The following is a 15,612-nucleotide window of genomic DNA, read 5'->3' on the forward strand; positions in this document are numbered from 1 at the left end:
AGATATATGATACCCCTGTGTGTATAGTTTTGTCCTGTATTTATTTTGATTTTTTAAACTGTATACTTCAGTTTGTTTTATTTGAAGATCATTTTAATACTTGAACAATAAACAACAATAAAAAAAAGACTAATTTCGATGATGTATGAGGTGGCTAATGATTGAATGATTTTCACATTAAGTCGTAGCTATACTTTTTCTTTTTTTTTTTGGATTGTAAGACAAAGCTGCACCGCAGTTCAGAGAGATTGGTTTAGAGTGTGAAGTGGATCTTGAGAAGGAAATGATTCATTCACTATATGTTGGGTTAAAGCTCTCAAAAGTTAAATATAACACATGATGCAGGTTATCAACGTCTGACTTATCCAGCCCTGAAAAAGCCCATTCAGTCCATAATGTTTGGCCAGGATGTGGTTCAAACAGTGTGACCTGTCCTCAGTTAGTGCTGGTTGTCATTTGTTGGCCTTGGCGGGACAGTCTTGACTCTTGTTTTCTCTCTTACATGTACTTTTATGGCTCTTACATAATAAGGCCCTCCCCCCTCACATACAGATCTCTGTTCTTCCTTCCCTATCGCTCATTTCTAATTAGCAGCAATAGATTAGTTCCACCATCCTTTGCAGGATGTGTTCACCCTGAGTGTGTGTGTGTGTCTCGTCCTGTCTTTATAATTCCATCAAAACATCAGTTGACAGCCACTGAAGTCCACACATGACTTTCCATTGATTTCTTCCTTCTTTATAAAGATTTTATGACAAGGTCATATCACAGTATCAGAGGTGGATGTAATTGACTGTCAGACAGCAGAGTGAATGAATGGTGCCTGTAATTCTAAGTAGGTTGTGTCAAAGTAATAGGAAGCATACTTACACAGAGTACGAACAATGCACTTTTGAATATATAAGGTGTGTTGATATGATTGTTTAAGGGTGTGTTTTGTCAGGTTTAACAAGACTAAGAGTCTACAGGCCTGGTATTGGCTCTCTGCAACTATGTTTTGCATTAAATGCAAATGTCAGCATGCTAAAATACTTGCAAAGACAATGGTAATATGCTGATGTTTAGTACGTATTAATTTCACCATTGTAATTCTCTTAGTTTACATGTTAACATGCTAACGTTTGCACATTAGTACGAAACACAAAGCACAACTGAAGCTGCGGATTTTCATCTGATGATGACACTAGATGAGGCAGAAGGTGATCACTAAAATTACAATAGTTAATCCTTAAGGGAGCATGAATGCGTGTACCAAATTTCATGGCAATCCATCCAATAAGTTGTCAAGATTTTTCACCTGAAACCACAAATGTCAACCTTATGGTGGCACTACAAGAAACATCAGGGGAACGGGAAAGTTATTAGGATACATCCTCTGGGGGTCATGAACGTCTGTATCAGACTGTATGGTAGTTATGGCACATAAACAAAAAAAAATCCTAAATTTGTCAAACTCTCAGTGGTCCTTGAGAAAAAGTTAGGAAATCACCAAAGTCAGTAGGATTCATCCTCTGGAGATCATGAATGTCTGTACAAAATGTCATGGCAATCCATTTTATTGTTGTTCAAATATTTCAGTCTGACATAAAGACCAAACGACAGACAGACATTGCCAAGCTTAGAGCCATTCTGCTGACATGGTTAAAACAAAATAAAAAATCAATGTTAATGAAGTTACTTAATCGTGATTGATGATCGCCTCTCAGGCTAACTCTGGGGAGCAGCCGGTTCTCTGGTCCAAGCAGAGAGGCAGGGACAGTGGTTACCTCAGGCTGCCCACAGGCATACTTCTACAGATATATCAGTGCTACATAGTACTATAGTGCATAGTAGTACATAAATATTATCTTTTAAAAGTACTTTTGAAACACAAGAACGTCACCCAGACTTAGACAATAATGCTCTTCTTTCATACATCAGAGGTTTCCATTAAACATTACCAGTGTGCTATAATTGAGCATTGTTTCACATGTGAACAACACTACAGGAACAATTCGCCATGGAAACAAACCAGCCCTCAGGAGTCAGGTGCAATGTACAGTTATTACCATGACAACATCATTAAAAGTTTCATTGCTTTCTTCTGACGAACTCTAATCAAACATTCGCAAGAGGAAAACATCCAGGAGACTTCAAGGTGACTTCTCACTTTTTAGAGCTTCTTGTTTAAATAGATGCAAAGCAGATTCCTTCTGTTTGATGAAAACCACTGAGATAGAATTACTCAGATGGTTCATTAAGTTAGAACCTGCTAAATGTCTTTCATTGCGGTGGTGACCAAAGTTCCTTTTCCCAGTCACTTTTTTGACCCTTGTTGGATGTGGCTTAAATGCCTGCCATCACCTGCGTCTGCTGTCTGAGCGAACGACCCCATGAAAGGAAGAAGGGAAGTTTGAGTAGTTCATATGTTTCATTAAAAGCTTTTCATTAAGTGCCCACAAATCCTGACAGTTCCTCCATGAACTTCTAACATGTTGGACTTCAAGACTACGCATCAGAAATCACTTTTTAGTAATGTTGAAGTGCTTTTTGGTTGGATTTTGGAAGAATGATCATTATCCACAACATTTTGCAGTGAATCTCATCATTTCAGGATTACTATAACACAACACATTTCTATTTTCCAGACACATAAATTTAAAGTTTTAATTCACTCGCTAACAATACACAACTGAGACATTAAAGTGTGAAGAGAGTGTGAAGTGTGTGACATTAAAGCAAACATTTTTTCCAAAGCTAAGGTGATAGTACTGTATATAAAATTGTCTTCAAGCTAATAACTTTTAACACCAAGTGCTGCCGCAGTGCTGCCATGTCTCTGTGTGATTATTAAAGAGCTTTCAAGAACAATGCTGCTGTAGAGCTAAAATATTGACTTTGGTCCCCCGTCCCACTGGTGAATACAAACACCCTTAACCGCTCAAAGTCAAAGATGCATAAGCCCATCAAACACACACACACACACACCAAAAAAAACACAAAACCACAGACACACAAAGACATACACACTAAAACAGAACTGGCAAGCCACCAAGACACTCAATAGAGCCAATCTCTCCCTCGCACGGCAGGCTGTGAATTCCCAGTTTGCTTTGCAGTGACAACGGGGTGTATGTGCGTCTGCATTTGTGTGTGTGTGTGTGTGTGTGTGTGTGTGTGTGTGTATGTGTTTGTGTGAGTAGATAAAACACAGCAATCACTGGATGCAGGCACAAGGGCCACCAAACTAAATGCTTGGACGAAGCTGGCATGAATACTCTCACACACACACACACACACACACACACACACACACACACACACATATGATTAGGAATGGATATGCTTGCCAAGTCATTTTCCCCTCTGTTCCAGAAGGCACTGAAGTGCTTAGTGCATAGTGAACAGACCTCAGCCTATAGAAATGGAAAGGCAGTGTGAGACAGAAAAAAAAGAGGGAAAGGTGGGAGGTGGAGACAGAAAGCAACAAAGCATGCTGGTCACCAAAATTGCAAAAATTAATTGGTCACACCCATGTGGTCCTGCATTTGCATCCACCAATTGCACTTGAGCCTTGTTGCAGGAAATTATAAGGCTTTGCTTTTCACAAATTTAGGCGAATATATGAGCGAAAATATTTCAACTCATTATCACAATATATCCTGCTGCCTTCTCAATTTACAGCAGGAATGTTCTGGCGTTTCTAGTAACGTGTTCACTGAGAGTTCAATTTATTGTTATCAGTTTGATTGAAATGGCACAAAAAGGATTTTTATGTAATAAAATGATTTCTTTATTATTTAAAAATCATTTTAACTGCCACAAAAAACAGCTCTGATTCAATTTACAAGGTGCCAAAACCGAGCTAAGCATGACATAAGGGAGATATCCTTCTGATAAGGGACAGCAGCTGAAGTAATGGGAAAGGTTTTCTAACATATGAGAAGTTTAAACAGGAATAGATTTGAAAATAGATGACAAAAGGAAAGATGCAGCACGATACAGCAGAGAAGAGTTTAATGCACCAGAAACATTGATTCATTATCAGTGAATCATTCTTTCGTTTCACTGTGAGTTCACTTGTAGGACGAAGCAGCATTTAGATCTCAGCATACACAAAGTGTATACTAAAATAGACTAAATAAACATGTTCAATATCCTTTGTACACTGTAAAGTAAGGCTCAGTGAAGAGGGACTGGCAACTGGTAATGGAAGGACATGAGGAGAAGGAGGTTTTAATGTCTTTCTCTTTTTCTTTAAAATAAAGCAAGGTTAGAGGGGTGGCTGCTAATGAGCACACGCGCACACACACACACACACACACACACACACACACACACACACACACACACACACACATATTGTTAAAAGACATTGTTTCAGCCAGGCCTTGGCTGTAAGGTAGTGTCAGTCACTGCCGTTACTGTGAGTCTGCCCTGGGGCAAAGTAGAGCTCCTCCCCTCCAGCCACACACACACACACACACACACACACAGACAGCACAGTATTTTCATTTTTTAGGTCAGTAACTGTCACTGTCTACATCTTTTGTCAATTAACTTCAGTGCTAAAATAAATGCCATGTGAATGCTCTGATCCTGAAAATATTTTAATTGCACCATCAACATTATTGTGTCTGTTATCTCAGAAGAAGCTGCTGCCACTTTGACAGACAGTGTAGACAGACGCGTAGCTAGAAGTTGGAACATTTTTGAGCTAAAAATGAGAGAGAAAACATTTTTAATGGAACAGTTTTGTAGCATGCTGAATGACAGCATGGTAAATTGCCTGAGCTAAATTGGGCTTAACCTGACAAACATCAGCATTGTAATTATGTCAGGTTTTTCTCTCCATACTTTAATGATTGCTTGCCTGAGAAAAAAAAGTGTTGCACACAGATAACAAACCACAACAAGAAAGGTATCAACCAAGCCTACAAAAATCCCTGCCGTCTCCATTTCTTTTCTTTATATATTTTTTTCTCTGTGTTTTATGGATGTTTTGTTTAAGTCATATTCTGTGTAGGTCTGAATTCTGATAGTCGAGATTTCATTTAATGCAAACAACATTCACTTAATTCCAATGAAATGTTGTTGCCATTAAGTCAGTGGTCTACCAATAAATCATCATCATAAATCATTGCTCACTATGAACAATGATCACCAAGCTAGAAGACCAGCAGGTTTTGCACGCTTTTGGATGCCACACATACAGTAGTTAACGCCACTGGTGGTGCAAGCACTGGGTCCTGGGGGGGGGGGGGGGGGGGGGGGGGGGGGGGTCAGATCTGATACTTGTGTAAGTGGGCCAACCATTTCTTTCATTGGCTTAATGGACTGTGGATTGGTCAAACATGCTCTCTTTTTAAAACCATAAAACAAGGTTTGAAATATTCAAAATATCGAATAAAATCCATAATGTACATTTTTCTAATCGTTTGATATGATATGAGAATTCCCCCCTAGCACATACCCTACATGGAGGATAACAGTTGTAATGTACAAGGATGACATATAGCAGCATGAAAACATTCTGTAGATGACTTTCTCTAACATGCTAGAACTCCTACATCTGAAAATGCATTAGGTATCTTAATTCGTATGTCTCCTATAATCCATATGCTGATAAATAACTATTGCTCCAATCAGACTTCTGTAAAGCAAAACCTATATAGCTCCAAAACATGCTCCTTGTTCATCTTTTCTTTAGCTTTACACTTGTAGACTTTAAGTCTACATTTTCTTCAGTTAATGCAGTTCGGCAAGACTGTAGTTTGATCTACTGCTGACATCGGGCAGGATCAGATGACCACATCTAATTTTCAAAAGAAAATTGGGATTTCTAGTAAACAAATCACAATTTAATACAGTGCACTTGTAGGAATGTGGCATCCCAGCCTCTGCAAAATACACTGGCTCAAGACATAAACACTCTTTGAGTGACAACAACAACATGTGTTCTTATGCAAGCCAAACCACTTGGAACTTAAAAACACTTGAATCAGTGAAACTGACCTCCCTTGTGTTGTCTTGTGTCCAAAGTTTTGCATCAAAAGGACGTCACGGTTTAGATGACAAATTGACAACAGCTGCAACTAAGACAAGAATTCAGAAACTCTTGCTTTTATTAGAAACAAGTGAAGGGAATGATGCAAAGTGAATAATGATCTCCCTTCTATGGTTCCTGCTTCAATATTTCATACTAAGTGATGATCTCCCAAACATAAAGGGTGTCGTTGCATCCATATTTCATTGGGAAACAATGCAGTGTAACTGACATACACGGAGAGGAAATGTGCTTACAAAGCATCAAAAGAAGTGTCACACAGTATGGATGGCTGCAGAATAATATAGGGCACTGCTGGATGGATGTAACAAGCTTCATAGCTACACGCATCATTTGATCACATAATACAAAGCTAGTGTGTGTGTCTATGTGTGAGACACGCATCATTTGATCGGGTAATATAAAGCTTTGGTGCCTGTGTTTGTGTGCAAGTTTGCTTGACGTGCATCACTCGCCCATATTTTACAAAACTGCAGTGTGCCGGTAGTCCGTGTGTCTGTGTAAGACATGTACCAGCTAGGTTACAAAAAGCCAGGTTACACACATGTATCTGTATGTCAACACAATGTGTAACACGCATCATATACTTAGACAATACAAAGCTTATGTGTGTGTGTGTGTGTGTGTGTGTGTGTGTGTGTGTGTGTGTGTGTGTAGGCTATAAACAGTGGTATATCTAATAACAGGGCTTTCTGAATGAGAGAGTGATGAGTCCTGTCACTCCTGAACCACACGTACACACACAGATGCACGCATGCTGGCTTTCTGCTAAATTAAGCATTGGAGGAAACGACAGGCACTACATCAGACAGCGCAGGCATGTGCACACACACACACACACACACACGCACACACACACACACACACACACGCACGCACACAACTTCTGACACAGAAACAAGCTCACAAACAATCTGAAGTATATTTGGAATATACGCAGGGCATGTGTACACGCACACGCACAGATAAAAATGCAGACATGGTGACAGAGACACATGTTCCACCGCAATGCAACACATAAATTGGGGCATGCATTATTAGCTGTCGGAAATTTCAGAGCACAAGTGCTGTAAAGACACACAGGACTTTCCCAAAGTAAATCTTTAGGACTGATTCAATGTAAAAATTCCAGCAGTTCATAAGAAAATGAATCAGTCAATTAATCAACACTTCAGTCATTTCACAAATGGATTTTGTCATTTATTAAATTGTTCTGGATGGTTGGAACAATGCTGATCAAGAAAAAACAAACAAAAACACAACACAGTCTGTCTTGCCTGAATTAGAAAAAAATTGTCAATGTCTACCAATGCTGACAGTTTTATTTGCTCACATTTTGAAATATCTGCCCCTGAGAGTAAAGCCAATCAAACAAAACCCCAATACAAGGTAGATGAATTTCATTTGAGGTGTTTTGGACAGTTTTCATGACAACATTTCTACTGAAGTCATAGTCGCCATGAAGGCAGATGATAGAGTGACAGAGGTACTGTTTACTAATGCTGTGAGCGCCAAAACTGATATTCCATTCACCTCCACTGTATTGGGGTGGCAGCAGAAATCTCAGAGGTGGATAAGTGAAAAAATATGAAATAACCCCTTAAGTAGGCACCAGAGCAGGGCATCACATACAATAAAGTGGTTCCATGGGACAAAATGATGGTTCACTAACGACCATCGATCAAAGGTCTAAATTGTCCACTTGGTCAAGTCTGTTACAACTAAGCAAGTACATTACAAATGTATTCTAACAAACAAAACCATTTTTGAACAACCACTTTAATGAAAGAATAACATGTTGAAACAACTTTTCAAAGACATTCTTTATGAAGATCTGAAAATATAATGTCCTTGTCTCAAAAAATAAATACTTTGAATTGATGGTTACAAATTATGTTTCATCACAAAATAACGCATACTGTAAAATAAGCACAAGTCAATCCATCAAAACCAGGATGGGCAACTCTATAACAGACAATATTTGGAAACCTACATGCTCAGTTCATCTAAATGATATGTTGGATAATTCATTAACACCAAAGAATTATTGTAACTCAGCGAGCTGAAAAGTGACCTCATCCTCAGACTTTGCTCTGGCACAGATGACCAGGATATTTTAAACTAGTTGAGTTGTACTTCATTTATTTTGAAACCCAATAAACCCAAAAACATATTTCAAAATACTGATTTACCAGTTAATGGACAATGCTAGGCTGCGGCTTCAGTGAATAAAAACAGTCTTGTATTTACCCGAAAAAATGTTCAACTATCATAATGAAACAAAAATTTGAAACAGAATCTGTATATAAAATAGAGTCTAATTAAAATCTATGACTATGTAGGATGTAATGCAAAAAAGAGTTTGTTAAGGTCTGTGAAGGTCTGACCTGTCATTGCCCATAAGGTTAATCCTACTTTAAGATGGAGAAGACACCGACATCACTTTATTTGGAGCAATACGAGTAAAATGCTAAGTGGTGAACTATGCTCTTTAATTAAAAAGTAAAAATCTAACTGTACAAACAAAATAACATTAAAATATCCTTAACTGTGTATGTAGGTGTCAGTTACTTTGTCACTTTTCTTTGGGTTCATTTAAAATTGAATGAGAGCACGAGGAGCATGTTACGGGGGACAGTTTACTGTTCACTGCATTCAGCTGCTTCAAACGCACCGTTTGGGCTCCCGTGGTGTCACTGTTCCCTCCTCTGTTCAGTAGCTCCATCAGTACAGTTTCTCTACAATGAAGGCTAAGATGGCTGCTGCCAGGGCGATTCCGATTCCCAGCTTCTTCAGCACTTCTGTGTCCAGACTGTAAGAGCCAATCAACAAAACAGACGAAGAAGGCACAGAAACAGGAACTTGGACTCCATTGGCCATCTGTTCCTGTGGGGGGGGGGGGGGGGGGGGGGGGGGGCAGAAAAACAACCACATTAGACGGAGACCAAAGCTGAGATCAAGGAGATTTTTGAGCTCTACAATAATACAATATTTAAATGTGTTTCAAATAATGTGCACTTAGATCGTGATTGAAAATGTTTTGGTGGTTAAAAAAATTGGTTATTTCAATTCACCGTGAAGGCCTGTCCTGTCATGAAGGCCGCCATGTTCAAAAACAGGAACTTACGTAGTGAACCAGCTGGTGCTGGAGCACTGGGCTGAGCATCCCTGTCAGACCTCTCTCTCACACTGACTCAACTGGGGTCTAAATAGTTTTAAAATATTTGATGATATTGTGTGAATATCTCTCAGATGTGTGCAAACACTCACACATAGACTTTCTTGCTTTCTGCCACACGCTTGTGGACAAAGTCATTTCCGTAATTCATAATTAGGGGAATCATCTTCAGATTAAATCAACTGGCTACAGCCACAAATCAAACAGCGAGGCTTGACAGCCCAGTGGTCAGTGATCCAACACATCAAATGTCTGTAATCAGAGAGTTCTGTTTAGTCTTAATGTGTTGGACCATTAAAAAGACATCCACCGCTGAAGGGATATGACAGTGAGAGATGGGAAGGAGCAGTCCTGAGAACAGCAGAGCAGGAGAAAAAGATAAATTGTCAGGAGGCCTGGGGAGGAAGAAGAGGGGGACTGTTTTTTTAAACAAATATCTGGAGTTTATTTTGCCACATCGATCAGCCAAATTATAATTTACTCTGCCCTTAGTCCTTCATAAAATGGTCATTTATATGAGGTGGTATATAACTACCCTTCATGGATCATTGCTGCTGATCATTATGTACATTTAGTAAAACATCTATTGATGCCACCTGATATTAGGAGCCATAGATACTTCAGTGGTGCTATCATTTAGGGGACCAAGGGGGAATTTCGGGGCTTTATCATTTCCTCCACTTTCCCTTCTCTCTCGTCCTCTCACCTTATGCGTCTCTCCTCAGTTTCATTTGGAAATTACAGACACAATAATAATCAGAATGTTAAATTCACTGATTATTTCGATATTTTGTGCATGAAAGCGCTCATAAAACCAGCGATTTGCTTATGCAAATGAGTGCGTTTCAATTAGGATGCCATTATCTCTGTGCAAAGCAGTTAATGCAGTTCTGTAGTGATCCATTTATTACAGAGTGCTGTCTATTGAATCAAGCTGATGTTGAGGAAGGTGTAATATGATGTAGTTATGCAGGGGGGCCTGGAGAGATGTGAGAACATTCGAGTTAGCTTACAATGTTAGCACAGCCAAGGAAAGACTGATAGTGGTTGTGTTTGAGTTTCATCTCTCAGTAGCACATCATTTTCACATTCCTGTACAACAATGTTTCTTCACCATGTATAACTTCACACACAACTGCTTCCTACTGCAATGTTAAAAAAAAAAAAAAAAGTGTCTTTAAGGGACTCCTGAAGCGATGACTGCTATGGGCTCAGTTTGAGGGGTTGGTGTGTTCAGTATTTCACCACCAGTCAAACATACTAATTCAAACAATGCCCGTGAGCACATGATGCTGCTTACTCAAACAGCACCAAAAGCAGCTGTGATGAGAGCAACATCAAATATTGGTTATGGTCACTGGGGTGTTAATATAATTCAGTTGCTAACGCTGAATACCAATAACCAGCCCGATTCCTCCCTGGCCTCTGCCCTCGCTGTTGATCATCATTCCTTTTGATTACGCATTTATTTAGTTTTACCTTAGTATCTGAGAGTGGAGTCCTGAGATGTGAGTTCAGACAAAGTCAATTGACTGCTAAATAAAGAAATCCTGCACAAGACATGGCTTCTTCTTTTAAAAATCGAGCATAAAACAAAGTAGATGAGAGAACTAACACTTGTCAACATCTCTGAGTGGGCTGGAGATCGATCTGGATGACCTTGTGGTGGTTCCTGTATGTCTCCTCCCGCATGACAGTTGGTGAAATGCCTTATCACCAAGAAGATAGATTATGCAGGGCGATATTGAGCGATTGATCAGTGGCTTTCTACAGTAACCTTTAATCAAGTTCACTAGGGATAACTGTTAGAGGTTTGGCTTTGATGTGTACCATAGGTAGAGCCCCCCCCCCTCTCTGCCTTACATTCACAGCTTCACCCACTAATATCTACATCATATCTTCTTCGATCAATCCTCTGCTCTGTCTGAACTGCCTTTACTCCTCCTGACATGTCTTTCCATCTTTTTTATATGCGATGCTTGGCCAACTTAAATAATTACCTTTACGATTACCAATGTCTGGCTGTGCATGTTAGCTATTAGTTTACGATCTTACACATTTACCTATTTACCTATATACCTACATTCACCTATATGCAGAGACATTGTAGAGAATTTGTATGCATACCTTCTACACCTGTGACCTATGAACTAAAAGTAAGATTTTGTGAAGCACAAACACCTGCCAGTAATTACAGTATGTGTTTGTATGTAACTGTGAGTTAGCGCACGCCTACACGTGTTGCATGCACATGGCTGCGCCTGTGAGCAGCTGCATAGCGTCTGTCCTCTGCCTCTCTATCCTCCACATTTCTCCCGCTCCCCTGTCCTCTCTGATGGTTGTGAATGCTGCCTCGCCACCCACTCTTCTCCTCACCGTTGTCGCTGAATGGTTTCATCTGTTACCGCACACAATGGAGGATGGATACTATGACCGACAACGCCTACGTGACACATCCATAAGTCACTTACAGTAACTACAGACAATAGGTGGAGGGAGAATCACTAACGTAGGTCTGGCTGACCTATCCACATTTGCTTAATGTTAGGATCGTCATTGGACTCCCTAATGGTGTAACTGATAGCTGTTTTCTTGCTGTACTGATGCTTGAAAAACAATAAGGGTGCTATTTGCTAGGGTATATGCCGGTGGCCATGTCAAGTCCCTGTCATAGTGCATGTGAGCCTCTAAACTGTAAAAGTGTGATGATGACAAATATAGCTACTTCTGTCGGGGGTTCAAGTGACTAATCCAACCCATTCAGCAATAATATATTCGAAAAGTACTCTTCGGTGAGGTTACACTACATGCCTTTTAGCAGGTTCTACACACTGGCTCATTAGTTCAAAGATGAGTGAACAGACAATGAGAAAAAAGAGAGACAACAATTAGTTTTTCACCATTCATAAGTTTTGAAAGACCTAATGAGAAAAACTACCTGTAAACAGAAAGGCAGAAAGAATATGGGAAATTTAATTTCCTGCTTACTTGAGGAAGAGAAGGACCCAGATGAATATTTAATAGAAACTGAGACAAAAAGAGAAGCAGACTAAGAGCAAAGCACTGATAAATTTGAAAAAAAAAAGTTGAGCACCAAAACCATTATCTTTCTCTACATTGCCCAGCCAAGTGTACTGCCTTCCTCTCTATCCATCTATTTATCTGTCTCTCTGCAGGTGTCTTTTAACAACAGGGTGCCAGGAGAGAGACTGAGTAGTACAGTCTAAAATCTATTACTATTAGGGAGGATAAGTGAAAATCCAAGTGCCAGTGGGTGCATGTCAGCACAGTGGGAGAGTGGGGAGGAGGGGGGTGGAAAGAAGTGAAAAGCTGAGCAGGAACGAGGAAAGGAAGGAGAGTAAGAAAAGGGGCAGGAAAAGATGAGAGATGTGGCTTTCAGTGATAGTTCACCGCCTGCTAGCTGGCATGCTGAGTTTGTGCACGTCTGTGAGAGAGAGTAAGAACATTGGTATTTGTGAGTAAGAGTGTGTGTACACGTGGGCCTGTGGAGTCTGTCTCTCTGCTCATAGTAGTAGAACAGAGCAAAGTAATCCTCCTTAAAAATCATCTAACTGTACACCAGGGGTACGGACTGGCTTTCACAGCTAGATACTTTTCCCTCAAGCTCAAATGTCTCCCTGTGTCTTAATAACTCTTGCTCCAATTCCACGAAGCGCCTTTTTTGGAAAAAAAAAAAAAAAAACTACCGTGGTGTATGGTGCAGCCTCTGCCAAACACACCAGCATATTCACACAAAGATGCACACAGTGACCCGCACGCCCCATCACAAAAGCCAGAAAGCACAATACACAGTGGTCACATTTCTCACATGATCCTCACCAGCTGTCAGTGTCACTCTAGACACACAGACACCATGGAAGTCATTTGAGTGTGTGTGTGTGTGTATTTTACGTAAACAGATACTGTAACAGGCTCCTTAGTCACGGGCGATTAGACAAAGCCATATTGACACTCACAATAAGCCGCAGCTGTATTTAAAACTGGACAGAGTAATATTTCTGATACAAATAAATGTCTGCTGGAACTCTATCACCGGCAGATTTACAATGTAAAATATGACATTTGTTTGGTTGATTAGTAGAAAGACAGAGGTTGCAGCTGTAAAGCAAAAAAAAAAAAAAAAAGGAGTAGAGGCTCAGTGGGGAACTTGACTCATGTTCTCTTTCTGTCTTCCTGTTTTTCATCTGTCATGTCATTGCCTCCATCACTGCAATGGTAAAACTGACACAACGATGCACAGGTACATGTTGTCACTTTATACGCTCTCAAAGCACACAAGAACACAACATCCTATACCAAACATACTGTCAAGTTACACTTTGACACAACACGTGTGTATGCATACACTTTGATTGTATATACATGTGCGAGTTGACAAACAGTCACAACACATATAGGCAAACATCACTATATGTTGCAGCAAGTAATATTTTTTATCTTAGGTGCTATTTGTTTAAAAGGATGCCCTGAATATTCAATAAGCTTAGAGTGTAACAGTAGATTTATGTTTGTGCAGGCTCCATTTTCTCCCACTATGCACCAGAAAGTGCGAAATTACAGCCAAGTCAAGTAAGTCTGGCGTCAAAGAAGTTATGTGACACAAGTGGGGGCACAATCGGTTATCACAACAAAAACTCAAATTACCGCCTCACAGTTGTAAGCCTCTGCAAACACAATCCATGTCTGTCCAAACTCATTGTGTATACAGTGAAGACTTGAAGGAATTGTTCCTCACTAAGGATAGACAATGTTGTCGGCTGTATAGATTATGAAGCGTCTTTTTATTTGTGATACAGTGATTTGTGAATAACATCAGTTTGACTTGACTTTTCTTAAGCTTTGCTGTTCTTGGTCTGCCGTGTGTCTATTAGTGTGGTACGTTCATTAAGAGAAACAAAAACCATAGTAAAATTCCTTGGATATGTTCACATGATTCTGCTAGAACACAAAGTTAGAGCCACGACAGTCGACAATGACAAAAGATGAATGTTGCTGCAAAATAGCAACAATTTCTAAAAAGTGGATGCTTCACACGCATCTTCAACCTGTTAGCACAGAAGATCTACAAAATCACAAAATCAGTTTCAAGGTGAACACCCAAGATTAGTGTTGCCAATTCAGTCTCAATCACACTTTCTGTTGTGTGATGATGTCACAGTGAAGTTGGCCATTGAAATTTTATCCAATTAGACATTTGTGTGGAATTTTGTCATCATTAATCCCAATCCCAATATTCAAACATTTTTAAGTGAGCAAACAGTCACATCTGTAGCCTATTGTGGATACCATTAGTACAATTAAAGACTGGCTAGAAATTGCACAAAAAAGTGAAAGTTAAGGTCTACATTTAACTGTTGAGTGCCTATAGTCTTACACCATTGACTGGATGTGGAGGTTATGGGAGAAAATAATATTCTCTCATCTAACTCTTTGCACATCCAATTTTTATATTGTTGCTAACCCAAATACCAAAGCTGATAGGAAACTAAAGAGTTATAGTATGGGTGAGAATTCAGCAGAACTGCTTTTATCATTTATCATCTGTTGTTAAAAGATAACTTTTGAGAGGACCATACCCTAGTGGTACTCAAGTGCTTGTTTATTTTATTTATTTATTTATGGCATGAACTCTGAAACTTTCTTGGGGAAATGGGTCGTAAATAAAGGCCATCTTCTCTCTAACATATCATTCCAATAACAAGAACAAGCAACTGGTGAGACTTAAATCAAGACAATCATAGCTGTAATTAAAGAGAATAGTAGAAATAGAAAATAATAATAGTAAAATATCAAGTGATGGGTGACTCTTCTGCTGTAGAACATTTGTTTACAAAGTCGGTTTGACCCATAATGGGGAAAGTCTATTTTTACAATGACAAAAAACGTGATTGCTCAATAACTAAACTTTTTCCCCTTATCATTTATTGTCTTATTGCTTTGTTATCTAAGTCTTCCGCCTGTGGTTCAAAAGCAAATTCAGAGCAAGGGGCATTTAAAACCCTGACATTTTAAATAAACAAAACAGAATGAGGCTGTGTAATGCCATTTGACATGTTAGGTAACTATAGTGAAAATAGATGCGAGTCATATTTTGATGGCTTAACAGTCAGTCTTTTGTTGCTGTGACTTTGGCTCTTCAAGTATACACAAAGCACAGGCCATGTAATACAATTTGACATGCTAAATGAAAAGCTTAAAATAGCTGCGCCTGTGCTGTTTTGAAGGCAAAACAAATTATTTGCTACTAGAGTAAACAAAGTCAAGCAAAAGCCAAGCAAAACCTTTTGACATTTTAAATACAAAGTTTAAAAATAGATTTGAGAGGATTAACTGCATCCTGACCAGAAAAGACAGCCTAATCTTTGAT

General features: G+C 39.3%; 1 protein-coding gene across 2 annotated transcripts in view; it reads right to left on the reverse strand.

Annotated features, from left to right (window-relative positions):
• Positions 1 to 7,318: 7,318 nt before the first annotated feature.
• Positions 7,319 to 15,612, reverse strand: part of cdkal1 (CDK5 regulatory subunit associated protein 1-like 1) — a 227,002-nt gene continuing 218,708 nt past the window's right edge. For both annotated transcript variants that reach the window (XM_070835216.1, XM_070835217.1), the window contains exon 15: positions 7,319 to 8,932. In XM_070835216.1, coding sequence (XP_070691317.1) covers positions 8,771 to 8,932 — 162 coding nt within the window. In that variant the 3' untranslated portion in view covers positions 7,319 to 8,770. The remainder of the gene's footprint in view (positions 8,933 to 15,612) is intronic.

Source organism: Pempheris klunzingeri, chromosome 8, assembly GCF_042242105.1.
Source record: "Pempheris klunzingeri isolate RE-2024b chromosome 8, fPemKlu1.hap1, whole genome shotgun sequence".
Lineage (NCBI taxonomy): Eukaryota > Metazoa > Chordata > Actinopteri > Acropomatiformes > Pempheridae > Pempheris > Pempheris klunzingeri.